General features: G+C 36.2%; 1 protein-coding gene across 1 annotated transcript; it reads left to right on the top strand.

The window, feature by feature from the left end:
• Window positions 1-8421: 8421 nt before the first annotated feature.
• Window positions 8422-10258, top strand: LOC5578890. Its single transcript, XM_001664048.2, has 3 exons — window positions 8422-9254; window positions 9318-9519; window positions 9575-10258. Exons 1-3 carry the CDS (start codon window positions 8539-8541, stop codon window positions 9803-9805), a joined length of 1149 nt encoding a protein of 382 aa, XP_001664098.1. The 5' UTR covers window positions 8422-8538; the 3' UTR covers window positions 9806-10258.
• Window positions 10259-14216: the final 3958 nt, after the last annotated feature.

The following is a 14216-nucleotide window of genomic DNA, read 5'->3' on the forward strand; positions in this document are numbered from 1 at the left end:
AAAAAAAAATTCTAACAATTTTTCAAGTCCATTAAAAAAATGAAAAAAGCTTCGTTAAGTTTGTTATTGAACTTTGGATTTGACGAATTTGCTTCCATTTATTAGAAGACTGGCAAAACAATTTAAACAATGTTTTTTGGAGGAGTTGTTATGCAAAATTATAAAACTTGTAAAATGCATTGCATTTTTTTAATATATAAAACAAATTTATTTTTATTTACTTTAAAAAAAATTGCATATTGCAAAAAGGTACATTAAATTCAAGGGATTGAATAAAGAAAATAATAAATGGTTCAGCAATTCAAAGAAGAGATTTTTCAATGATAAGCTCAGTTGTTTCTGCAGATGCGTCTCATGAACGATAATTTTCTTATGAATTTTCTACAAAAAAGCTTTTCAACAGTATCTTCGAAAGTACTCAAGAAGACCTTTACACCTTCTATTGATATTTTCCAAATACTTTAATACTTCTTCACTACAATAAGTGAATATTTAAGTCTCAACAAGACATTTTTGTGGAATTTGATAGCAATTTCATTCAAGAGTACGAATCTAGAGAACCGTGGAACCGTTTGTGGTGAAAATTTAACTCGCTGATCACTGATCGCTAGTGGTGACCAATCGATCAATTTCCAACGCGAACGGTTGTCAGGTGCTCTAGATTTGTACTCTTGAAAATTCGAAGTTTGCCTTCGATGCATCTTCACCTTAATGGCAATTGGCCAATTCCCAAATAGTCATGCTTCTGAAGCTGCAATTTTTGCATATAAACCGCGTTTGCCTCTGCATCTCCACAATGGTTACTGGGAGGGAAGTTTGTTAATGGAGAGAATCGTTGGTTCACTTTCATAAGCGATTAGACCATGATAAATAATTTGACGCTAGCAAAGGATCAAACACTACTAACCTGCTTCGCGATCCGCGACACTATTTTATCATGCCACGCGAGCGACGCGCAACACGATTGATCCTGCTCACATCACCCGCCCCCGCAGGAGCAAGTGACGCGAGCAAAGGATCAAATACTATTTTTTTTTACGAAAACTTTAACCACATACAAACTTGCATCATACCGTAAGGCGGGGTGACATTGGGCCATAAGGGTGACTTTGGGCCAAGGTTTTTACAGCAAGCTAATGCCAGAATAATGAATACAATGTGTCAAGCTTGAAGAATACGTTATAAATAGCCAATAAATGGTCATAAATTAGTGTTTTGACGTTCCTACTAGCCATGAGATGCATCGAAAGAGGCGGTCAAAGTCACCCCCTAGGCCCAATGTCACTTCGCACGGCGGTACAACAAAATTGACTTAGGGGCGCCCAAACGGAGGTTTGCCAAGGGCGCCGTGAGGCTACGCTACGGCTCTGCAAATGAGTCAAAGATATTGATCAAAGATGAATCAAAGAGGTCTTAGATGGTATTGCTGTGTGCGTTTGAAATGCAAATATCAAATATGGGAACACCAAACGCGGTAAGATTTTCCACGAGAAATGCGATGTCAAAGAAAGGTTGTTCTTGCTAGGGTGGCGGTGATTTATACAATCCTTGCTAGGTGTCCTTTGATTGTTTTGTGTTACCGCATTTGCAGGACGTTTATTAGAGATTTGCATCTCGATCCTTATCTTCTCGATGATCAAATGATGAGATGAATGGCAATGCTTACTTCTGATAGAACTTCCGTGTTTCTTGAGAACGGTACAGCAACTCCATCTCTTGGCATTCCAGCTCTTCTAGGCGGCGCATTTTGTCCCGGAATAGGCGGGTTTGCTGATTCCACCAATGATCTCTTCCAACACACTTCCTTGAACGCTACGATGCCGAATCCGCGGTCCTTCAGCACGTCGGCGAGAATGCGTGTGCTCCCGATGAAGGGGAGAGATTTACAGTTCCACGTACTGAGCTTTCAATCGCTAGTCCCTTTACGCCGCTGTGGTCTTCGCCGATTGTCCCGGTTCTTATTGTCTCGTTTATTATTCGTTGCTTGATTTTTTTACGGCTGGCTTTCAGGGCATGACACCAACCCCCTAGATTTCCGGAGGACCATTCCCCCTAAATGTTCGGAGGGCCATATTGCGCAGTTTAGCTTAGAGTCCTTCTATGGCACTCGGTCGATGATCAGCCGCCCCTGACATGGGGAACAGACGCTGTTGTGAGCCGCTCCTAACATGGAGTACAGACGCTCAAGGTTTGCAGAAGAAAAAGCAAAAGCAAAAGCAAACTTCCCCTTCCCTGTCAGCAAACGACCAAATTCCCCACCGGGGGTTGGATACCCGATCTTCCCTTAGGTTACTCGTACCCCGGCCAGTACCGCGAGGAGGTAGGGATAGGAGCTGCTGGGCAAGAGGCTAAAGACCACATTCCTTCAGGTACGCGAGGTACCAATGGTACGCCATGCCCAGCCATTTACCAACCAATACATATTATACACATTTTACACAAGGGGCCTTCCTTAGCCGAGTAGTCAAAGTCCGCGGCTACAAAGCAAAGCCATGCTGAAGGTGTCTGGGTTCGATTTCCGGCCGGTTCAGGATCTTTTCGTAATGGAAATTTTCTTGACTTCCCTGAGCGTAGAGTACCTGCCACACGATATACAAATGTGAAAATGGCAACTTTGGCAAAGAGAGCTCTCAGTTAATAACTGTGGAAGTGCTCATAAAAACACTAAGCTGAGTAGCAGGCTCTGTCCCAGTGTAGACGTTAATGCCAAGTAGAAGAAGAAGAAGGACATTATACACATATTATGTAAATCATGAGGACAGAACAAAGATCCACTAAATATATGTGAAATTTTCAAATATTTCATGCTAAGATCATAAAGTTGGTGTTAATACACATGAATATATTTAAGGGGTCATGCACAAATTACGTCACGCTCCAAAGAGAGAGGGGTCAAGCAAAGCGTGACAAACCTAACAAAATTTTCAGAGGAGTCATACAAAAAACGTAACAAAGGGGGGGGGCGCTCAAAAAAAATGAAATTTAGCGTGACATAATGTGTGTACCATCCCTAGTTTGTGTGTACGAAGATTAAGTTGTTGGGAAATAATTGGTTATGAAAACAAATACAGTTTTATTTTAACAAAACAGAAGAGTAAAAACTGTCGAACTTCAGAATCTGTCAATGAACAATAAGATTAATTTATATCGATACATTTCAAAATCTATTAGCTCCTCAATCTTTAATGAGAAAAAGTTAGTCAAGCTTGATCGAATAAGTTTAAACTTAGTAATATATAAATATTTTATAAATGCTTATTGACAACTGTAGTATCCGAAACACAACAGCTTGTGTTTAGCCATATAGTGTCATATTTTGTTCACTATGCGTGAACGTCACTGGAATTCTGGGTGTCCCAGAAGTATGGGCACGACTTCGATAATGAAAATCATAGTACTTTTCCAAACAATCAAATATGTTTATATTTTTGTATTTTTCTATTTCAATCAGCATCCGTGATAAAATTGTTTGATTTAAAAATCGTATACATTGAAAATTTTGATTTAAGAAAATCAATTCCTATCTGGTCAGCGCAGACCCTACATTTTGTTTTTGTTGAAAAATAACTAGTAAAATATGTTTTTATCAAAATCTTTCACCGTGGTGAGTTCAAGTACATTGTATCAAGGCTGTTTTACATATATTTTTGTTTGAAATTTTTATTGTCTTTGTTAGAGAACACTTGAAAAAATGATACAATTCGGAAAATCTCGTATTTTTCTCTCCACATAAGACAACATCACGAAGGTACAACTCTTCATGCATTTTAAATAGTATTATTAATATTACATTTCAAGTTTGCGAAAGGTTAATCCATATTCTCTTGGATAAGCAACTTTAATTTTTAATTCATTGATTTAAGGTAAATATAAGGATTTGTTTTTGACCATTTTCAAATCGACCACGGTAGGAATCGGATTTATAGTTCCAATACAAATTTAATATGCTTAAGTTTAAAATTTAAATTTGAATATGTGATAATCCGATCAATTATCAAATCGTCGCTGATAATTTTTTTTTCAGATTTTTATTATACGCAAGACTGGTAAGAGATGCTTCAAAGAAATGTAACAGATTTATAATTATTCATTAAAAAATCTCGAGTCTTGAAATGGCAGTATGGCAGTAATTTCTTGACAGATTCGCAGAAGAATTCTTGAGGAAGTTCCAGAGAAATTGCGCGAGGAACCCGTTGTATATTGCATATTATAGAAAATAGAGGAATTTGTACGTTTTTGAGGAGTTTTCAGGGAGCCCCTAATATAAATATTAAGAGTTAATTAAGAGCCAGTTCGCGAGAACCGCAACCCTCTTTCCAAGGGAAGTTGTATTGATGTTCTCCGATCAGGCTGAAATTTTCAGGGATTGTTCTTCTATATAAAAAAAGATGTTTTGCAAAATATTAGATTTTTATATTAGGGGGAAGTGGGACAAAATGACCCCCAATGATTTCATGTCACTAAACATGCAAAATCACAAAAACTGATATAACTATAGTAAAAGTGCACGGATTATGTTGAAATTTTGCATGAATACTCTACGTTATATGAACTTTGAAATTGGCATGGTATATAGATTTTGAAAGTACTTCAAATCGAGAAAAATGAGTTTTTCATAAAAAAATTAGTGATTTTCAAATCGATTTTTTTCTTACCAACCGAACTAGGTCAAAAAACTAAATATGACGTTTTGTAGGGTAACTCATGGGCTTTCATTTGAGGTGTAATCCAGATATGCCGTTTCGAAAATTTTCGAAAAAAATTTTTTTTTTCGGGGTAGTGTTTGGACTTGAGCCATTTTGCGAGAACCGCAACCGCCTTGTCTAGAGAGGTTGTATTGATGTTCTCCTATCGAGCTGAAATTTACAGGAGTTGTTTTCCTATATAAAAGAAAATATTTCGCAAAATTTCAGATTCTTATATTAGGGAGAAGTGGTACAAAATAACCACTAATGATTTAATATATAAAAAATACAAAATTAATTAAACTGCTATAATAGCGATAGTAGGGGCCCAAATAGCCGTAGCGGTAAACGCGCAGCTATTCAGCAAGACCAATCTGAGGGTAGTGTGTTCGAATCCCACCGGTCGAGGATCTTTTCGGGTTGGAAATTCTCTCGACATCCCAGGGCATAGAGTATCTTCGTACCTGCCACACGATATACATATGCAAAAATGGTCAATCGGCATAGAAAGCTCTCAGTTAATAACTGTGGGAGTGCTCATAAGAACACTAAGCTGAGAACCAGGTTTTGTCCCAGTTGGGACGTAACGCCAGAAAGAAGAAAAAGAATAGCGATAGTAAAAATGCACGAATTTGTATGAAATTTGGCATGTTTACTTTACGTTATATGACTGATCATTTTGGATAAAAAATGTTTCAAATCGAGAAAAACCTGTTATTTTGTAAAATTAGTTTTTTTTTTCAAATCGACTTATTTTTGGTCAACCGAACTAGGTTGAAGTTTTGTAGGCAACTCAAGGGCTTTCATTCGCGGTGTACCGTGGTAAATCAAAATCCGGGCGGTATGAGCAGCGTATGGAGGCCTCTTTTCGGTAGTTGTAATACCGATTATATCATACCGTGTTGCCGCTGCCGTATCTGAAAGAAATGTCACTTTCTTGCAAAAGTGATGATGTGGATAACAATAAGTCATTGCACCAATATTTTCGTTAGCAGCTTCGGCGGTTCAGTAGTAAGCGTTGTTTCTTCTCACGCTGTTTGGATGGGAATCAACTACCGCATTTTTTTTAATTTGGATAATGTTTGATGGGTTTGATTAGAAGAGTCACATGTATGTGTGTATGATGGTATGTTTGCTAGAGATCAATTTGTAAATAATTGAGTTTAGCTTAGTTTAGACTGACTGCACATATTGCTGCTATGAGACACTGTACTGTTTATATCTTGAATGGAATTTTGATGTTTGCAAATTTCTCGAAAGAGTAAAAGAGAGACGAATATTGTTAAAAATTGCATATTTCCACGGAAAATTGTGTGCTTTTTACAAAAAAAAAACATATTTTTCAGTACAATCCGTTTAAACGGTACAGTAGCTCTTGTGATTTTGTGTGTTTTCCGACACAAAAATATTGGGGGTCATTTTGACCCACTTTTCCCTTATAAAAAGTGTAGTTCTGCCAAATGGGTTTCTTTTTGAATAGTAATGAACACATACTGTGTAAGCAATGTTTGTGATTTAGTTGTTTGGACAGACATGTTGGTGGTTTAAACTGCAATCATCACTGATTGGTTCAATGAACGACGCACAGTATTGTTCTTATTACATATTACTCATGTTTTGATGATGTTCAAAATATTATTCCAGTTTTATTTGATAATTGTGTACTTATGGCATCGAAACATACAATTCCAATACAATGTCTGGATTCAAAAACATTGGGCTCCAATTCAGGACAGCCTCTTTTTACTTTTTTAAACCATATTTACAGCATATTTTTTCAATGTGGTGTCACTAAACTTTTAAACTATAACTTTGTGTATTATTATGTTACAATCACTACTGCTGCGACGATTGCCTCCATCTAAGCGCCCCTCGAGCGCCTAGGGGAAATGTCAAGTGGGGGAATGAGAATTGAAAAAAATAACTTCTCATTGTTGATTGATCGATGTGAATGCAAAATCGTTTATTAAGTGAATTATAATTTATATATTATTACTATATGCTTATTAAAACTGAATAATTACAGATAGCGACCTGAATTACCCTATATTAAATTTAAAAATTTGAATTTGTTTGCCTAGTAAGAGACCAAATGTAAGTAATAAAAATATGCTATACGATTATCTCTAACCAATAAATTTATACCTTTGAGCTGATCTCATCGGGGACATTGATCAGTTTGTTGAACAGACCTCCGAAAGGCCAATACGTCGTAATAACTACAAAAACAGCTATGTTGTCAATTTAGCATTTTATTGGTAAATATTATCAGAGTGTCCGGATATTGGTACCGTCCGAATTTTCATTCACTACGGTAAACCGCGAATGAAGGCTCCTGAGTTTCCCTACAAAACTTCATATTTAGTTGTTTGAACTAGTTCGATTGACAAAAATATAAGTCGATTTAAAAAAAAAACTAATTTTATTAAAAAAAAAATAAAACAGATTTTTTTTATCAATTTGACACACATTTCTAATCCAAATACCATGTTCATTTTGAAGATCATATAACGTTAATTAAACATGCCAAATTTCATGCAATTTCGTGCATTTTTACTATCGCTATTACTTTAATTGATTTTGTATGTTTTTATATATTAAATCATTAGTGGTTATTTTGTACCACTTCTCCCTAATATAAAAATCTGAAATTTTGCGGAATATATTCTTTTATATAGGAAAACAACTCCTGTAAATTTCAGCTCGATCGGAGAACATCAATACAACCTCTCTAGACAAGGCGGTTGCGGTTCTCGCAAAATGGCTCAAGTTCAAACACTACCCCGAAAAAAAATTTTTTTTTCGAAAATTTTTGAAACGGCATATCTGGATTACACCTCAAATGAAAGCCCATGAGTTACCCTACAAAACGTCATATTTAGTTTTTTGACCTAGTTCGGTTGGTAAGAAAAAAATCGATTTGAAAATCACTAATTTTTTTATGAAAAACTCATTTTTCTCGATTTGAAGTACTTTCAAAATCCATATACCATGCCAATTTCAAAGTTCATATAACGTAGAGTATTCATGCAAAATTTCAACATAATCCGTGCACTTTTACTATAGTTATATCAGTTTTTGTGATTTTGCATGTTTAGTGACATGAAATAATTGGGGGTCATTTTGTCCCACTTCCCCCTAATATAAAAATCTAAAATTTTGCAAAACATCATCTTTTATATAGAAGAACAATCCCTGAAAATTTCAGCCTGATCGGAGAACATCAATACAAGAAGGGGTTGCGGCTCTCGCGAACTGGCTCTTAAAACATTTCCCAAGCAGAATTTTGGATGTACTTTTTGATAGGACAAAAGGAGGAATCCCTCACCAGCGAAATGTTCAAAGAGTTTTAAGTGGAGTTTCTAAAGAAATTTGTTAAAGAATTCACATTGTACAATTATTGTATGAGCCCCAAAAGTTAACTTGGAATGATTTATTTTATTATCAGCATTTCATATGTAGAGTCAGAAGAGAAAGCGAATAGCTCCTCTATTCATAAGCCAAGGTTGTCGTCCCAGAATTTTACCATTGACACCTTAAATTGCATTGTTGTCACCTCGCAAATCAAAACATGAAACAGATTTGCGCCCCTTGGAGCGGGCAGGAGGTGTTTCAATCACCTGTCAAAACAATCTGATTGGCTTCTCAGCTCCATCAGGAAAGACCCTTGTTTCGGAGGCCTCTTTTGGTTCGACTCAAGAATAAAAGTTCATTAAGATTCTAGAAGTTACTTGAACCGGTTTGCTGATGATTGTTACGCTGAGAATTGCGATGAGACGAATTAGCCTCAAGTGGAAAGATTTCACAGCCAAAGTTGACCATTTTTGGTCGAAAGGACCCGCCAGCCTTCGGTATGTTGAACGTGTTGCTTCTATGTGCCGGTATTCGAACTCAATTGGCTGTCGACTGGACTTGGGAACGTCCCGTTCGATATTTGGTACATCTGATTTCTGCTTATCACTCAATGGTGATGATTTTGCAAGCGGCTCATGTTGTCGCCGAACAGAACGACGTTATGGATACTGCGTTTTGTCTAATAAAGATTGTTGGGATGGGTTCGGCGTACATCAAAATACTTCTGCTGACTTACCACGCTAATTCGGTTGATGAGGTGGAACACTTCATCAGAAGCAAACCGATGAGTTCTGGCGAAGATCAGTACGATTCAACGGTTCGGGGAAAATTCTTGCGATCAACTTTGGTTATGATTCGTTGGGTGCTTGGAGTGCTCATTGTGGATGAAATCTTGTTTGCCTTTCCAAATTCTCAACGGAACAAGCTGTTCAAGTTGCCGCCGGCCATGTCGTCGCTTGGATCTGGCATTACAGGATGGTTAGCCAACTTTCTATTCGTTAACTGGATGCCGCTGATTTGGTTGAGCAAGTACTTGTGCTGCACGACTAAGTTGGGTGTGCTTCTAATGGGACTACGTGTTGAGTTCAAGATATTAACTCATAAGCTCGAACAAATAACGCGTCAGGCCAAATCAATTCAATCTGTCGAAGACCATTGCAAGTTCTTGAAAAAAGAACTTGAAGTATTTCTCTACAAACAAGCTGAGTTGCGCAGGTAGTTAATTACGAAATATCACAAAGATGATCTGATGTCTAGCTATCATATGTCTTCTAACAGGAACATAGAGTTGATCCGTCCACTTTTGGGAATGGCATTTTTCATGATTTACTACTACGCGTTGTTTTTCATCGGGACCATGTTGTACGTGACCCATCACCAAGGATTCGAGTTCTATTCGCTGACGTTTGCTTCTTCGGTGGTGGTGACCTTATTGGAGTGCTACTGGTGGTGCCAGCTGGTCGATTCAATTCAGGACGATGTAGGTGCGGTCCTTATAGTCTAACACACAATAATTTCTTCAATTTTTCTCACAGGCTGAATCCATGGGGAATGAATTGTATGATATTTGCGCTGGAATTCCTTATGCACGCCAAAGCCACCGAACGTACGTGGAAATGCGAACCAGCCTGATGATAATCTGGATTAATGCTCGTCATAGCCTAGCCATTGATTGTGTGGGAATATTCTCCATTTCCACGGCGATCTTTGTTCAAATGTTAAACACTAGCTACTCGGTGTTGATGTTCCTTATTAACATGGGTTGAATAAGGAGAGTGATGCTGAGATCATATTTGCATAATTTCAAATGTTACCAAAGTTTTTTATAAACGTCGATTGTGGTGTGGACTTATCGGTCAATTATATTTCACTGATCGATTAATCAATAATATGAACAGCAATGTTAAATGTTATTAGTGCTATCGAGTGGTATTTCAATTGGTGTTATTAATGTCAACATATTACATATTGATGTTGATAGCAAAATGAAATTAAATAAAAATGTAAAATTACCTAACAGTTATTGTTCCGAATTGTTGAAGTGCGTTTTGTTTTAAATTAGTGAAATAACTTGGTCCATCCTGACTTAACATCGATCATCTGTAAGCACCAAAAATCCATCAGAACATGCCAAGGTGTTTTCCATGATGCAAAGAAATATCACTAGGCTTCTGAAAAATTATCACAAATCAAGGAAAACAAAATCTTAAACTGAAATAAAATATGCAAAAGTTTTCTTCCTCATTCTTCTGTGAAAGCACAAGCAGTTGACGATGTTTCCAATACTTTCCAATCCTCATTCTCTCCTCTGTTCACATCAACCCATTTAAAAGCTTCACTTGGAGTAGACAAATATTAGCTTAGATGCTATGAATAGCTTAAACTTTCTTCCAAAGTTTTCTCTCTCTGCCAACATAGATGAAACAGGAAAGAGGTAAAATAGCTACCATCATCAAATTTTCATCACTAATGCTTGACGAAACACCATAACGAACCACAAAACAGTAATTGCTTTAGACGGCGCAACGTCCCGTTTAATGAAGACTGATGATTGGAAAAAGTGATAACGGTCCAGTTCCGACGCTGTTAATCTTATAAAACAGATAGCGAATGCCCGGCTCGTTATCATCCATTCGTGGAGAGCGGAATCGCACAAAATTGGCCATTGTTTCGCTGTTTGCTGACCCGAATCTTAGAAGATTAATAATAACCATCGAACTGGGCCGTAATGTGCTACCCGATGGGGACAATATGTGACTGTGTGCGGCTCGATGCGGAATGTGTATATGATAGATTTGCTCTTTTGTTCATGTTTCAAGAATAAAAGACAAGGTAATATAGGAAGCGTTACGCTTCAGCGATATATAGCGGAGTATGGGGCAAGTAGGCCACCCCTACTAAACACAACAACCAGTAAATGTAATTTTTCTTTGGGTTGTAGCAATATGTTTCCTCATAAGTCTGAGTAGAATGATCAAAATATTATTTTTTCACTTAGTTTTGTCTATATAATCAAATATCAGTGGATTATCATTAATCCCTCTACCGGCAGCTTCATTTTTTTACCGCTAAAAATATATTTTAATCGCGATAACTTTTTTGTTTCTCAATATTATGGCAGCATTTTTTCACAAGACCTCAAAAAAGTCTTCTAGTATAACAATCCGTGTCGATATTAATTATTGGTGATCTAGTTTTAAAGATATTACGATGTTCTTTGGAGGACCGATATTCTCCATGTAAAATGTCTTTGGCAGCCATTTTGTTTTTGGTCAATTTATCAAAAAATAAAAAAATAAAATATGTACTATACAATTCCAGGTAATAAGAAGCTACCCTTAAAAAATCACACAAATCGGTTCAGTATTTTTGGAGAAATCAAAAATTACGATATGAGGCTTTTTTGAAGTTTTCAAGATCTTTATTTGTCCAGTGTGGTACCAGAAACATAAATGCTCATTACTCAAAGACGGCTGAACCAAATTGCTTATTTTTTTCACAACATACTTGCATTAATGTATCATTCCGAGGAGTGAAAATCCGAATACGATAAAAATTCTGTAGCCTGAGATATTTACGTGGTTGATGGCTACGCATCGGTCCCCCAAGGAATTTTGGAATATCTACGGATCCGGATGACCAATTGTGAATATCGATACATATTCTGAAAGTAGAGGAGTTTTTTGAGAGGTTGTGACAAAATGTTGCAAAAAAAAGTTATCGCGATTTGTAAACTTTTTAAGCGGTAAAAAAATAAAGCTGCTGGTAGAGGGATTAATATTAGTCTTAGTTAGTTAAATACTGCGGTTTAAGTTCAGATTTTTGTAATGTACGATTCATAGAGCAACTAACAATTTGGGAGTTTTTGTGTCATTTGAGCGAAAAAAGAATTTTATTTGTCACGCAAAATGTTGTTTAGTTGAAATTTTTAATTTTCGGTGCAAGTGTGCCACCTGTAATAAAGAGTATTGAATAAATCTTAAGCAAATATGAATTCCTGCGAGTTAATGTTAATAGTCAACCAAGATGATGCATCGGTAGTGGGTGTACTTGTGGAGAAGAGGATTATCTGATCTTTATGGTCACAACGCGATTTGTTTCCGAACATTTTATTTCAATATGTTTTTGGTGTGTTAAAAACTCTTTGTAAAATAAATTGCAATGCACTTCAATCGCCTTCGCGTCCTATCCCCTGATTGCAATTATTTAACACTATTCTAGCTTCTAATTTCAAATGAATACCTGAAAACAACAATTTTAGTAAACATGAAAGCAGCATTTCGTTTTTGTGAAGTTAAAAAATATGTCTTTTATGGAATAGAGGTAAAAACAAAAATTTCAGGCGGTCACTATGATTCTGTTGAATTTACAAGTTGATAAAGAGCATTTCCGTATGGCGATGATCAATTTTAAATTATATCTCTAACTGCCACTTAGACTCTGCTTTGTAAACAAAATAAATAGAAATTCTTAACGGGTGTTCAGTAAAAATGAGAATGAATTCAATACCTTTCTGTGATGAAAGTAAAGAGCGTATTTTTTTTTCTCTCTCCAAGAAAGTTGCTCTTTGGACTCTAGTTGCACGTTTCTTTTCGCTTGGGTGCTGTCAGTTCAATCTAAGATGGCGTCTACACAGTAAGCGTGTTGTATGGTTTTACCGTACGTACCGCAAGAAAGTCACTTGACCAACTCGCCCCAGTGCTATCCCATTGAGGATTTTTTCGGCTCTCTCAGTGCCCTAGTGTACAGAAATATTTGGCGGGTCAAGTATACGAAGCAGTTGATCTCGAGAATCCAAAAGATGAACGTCAGTGAGGTCCAAACCTCTTGTAAGAGCGACTAAGTTGCGTCGCACGGCTGATCAGAGCCCCTACTCCTATATTAATTGAGTTTTTCTTTTTTTTTGAATAACAAAAAATATGTTTTTAGAAAAAATACTGAAATCATCGAAAAAAAATAATGTTTTTTACTATATGCCTGAAAAATCTACTCTTTATTTTGAACACCTGTTAGTTTACGTATGGCATTATTTGATATTTATTCGGAGGTTGTCTTGTCCCGTCTGCGATAATGTTGAAAAATGCGTTATTTTGAATACTATTTGAGAACCTTCAAAACTGATACTATTACTTTTTTCCATTTTAAATTACATATTGCTCATTAGAAGATGAGAAACGAACATTATGTGGCTAGATTAGTGAATTAAATAAGCTTTGGAAAAAATTGCTTAGGATGGCACCCCAAACTCCACTACTTCATGCTGTATGTATCCGAAGCAGAAGCAACTGCAAGCAACAATGACATCAAACGACTACCGGTGGGCAACTGATTGTTTATGATTGCAAACAGTGCATACATTAATGTTCAATGGAAGCATATTTGTAATCACGAAAATTTAGAAACAGGATGAATTTTGATTCTACGTGATTCCTGTTATTTGTACCCTAAAACTGAAAATAATTTCTTTTTTTATTTATTATGTTTTTACTAAATAACTCTATTTCCGTATTGAACAAGAGAAAAGAACAAAAAATAATATAATATCAATCAAAAATCCAAGCAATTAAGTTAAAATTCGATTCCGGCGTTTTAAGAGGAAATATAATGTAACTCAGAAGTGGTAAACTTTGTTAGTCCAATTCAATCAACTGAAAACATTTTCGTTAATTTTTGGGGGTCTGGTTTGAAAGAAGTGAAGGTTATTAAAAAAAAGAAGAAAAATATGGAAACCTCTGGCAATGATAAATTTTTGCATCCTCATCAAAACTTTCCAATAATTAGCTAATCCTTCTAGCTGAACCTACCACATACAGTGGTAAAAATAAACAATAATAAAACATGGGAAATAATTGTTCAACAAGCTGGTTCTCATTGACCTGTAAATCTATTTTATTTTATTTTTTCAAGTACTGTTGACCCATCACTTTGTTCGAGTTTAATAGGTCGTAGACACAAAAGTCAATTTGAACAAATTAAGATGTAAAATTGTGAAAAATAATAGAATCGTTCTGGTGGGCTTCAATTCCACGACTCCCAATGGTTTCCTTGCATAAAATGTGATGAACCATATGAAAAACTTAAAAAAATTGAGAATTTGGGTCAAATGGCCATGATAACATTCCGTGCGGTCAGGTCTAACTCCTGAACTCACATCTTTATACTCCTATGGTCCAACAA

This window comes from Aedes aegypti, chromosome 2 (assembly GCF_002204515.2).
Source record: "Aedes aegypti strain LVP_AGWG chromosome 2, AaegL5.0 Primary Assembly, whole genome shotgun sequence".
Taxonomy (NCBI): domain Eukaryota; kingdom Metazoa; phylum Arthropoda; class Insecta; order Diptera; family Culicidae; genus Aedes; species Aedes aegypti.

What these genes read in the sequence shown, in the direction of transcription:
- LOC5578890 (XM_001664048.2), top strand. Translation starts at nt 8,539, where the DNA reads ATGTTGAACGTGTTGCTTCTATGTGCCGGTATTCGAACTCAATTGGCT. An exon ending in AAACAAGCTGAGTTGCGCAG is followed by an intron (nt 9,255 to 9,317) that starts GTAGTTAATTAC and finishes GTCTTCTAACAG; the next exon opens with GAACATAGAGTTGATCCGTC. An exon ending in TCGATTCAATTCAGGACGAT is followed by an intron (nt 9,520 to 9,574) that starts GTAGGTGCGGTC and finishes TTTTTCTCACAG; the next exon opens with GCTGAATCCATGGGGAATGA.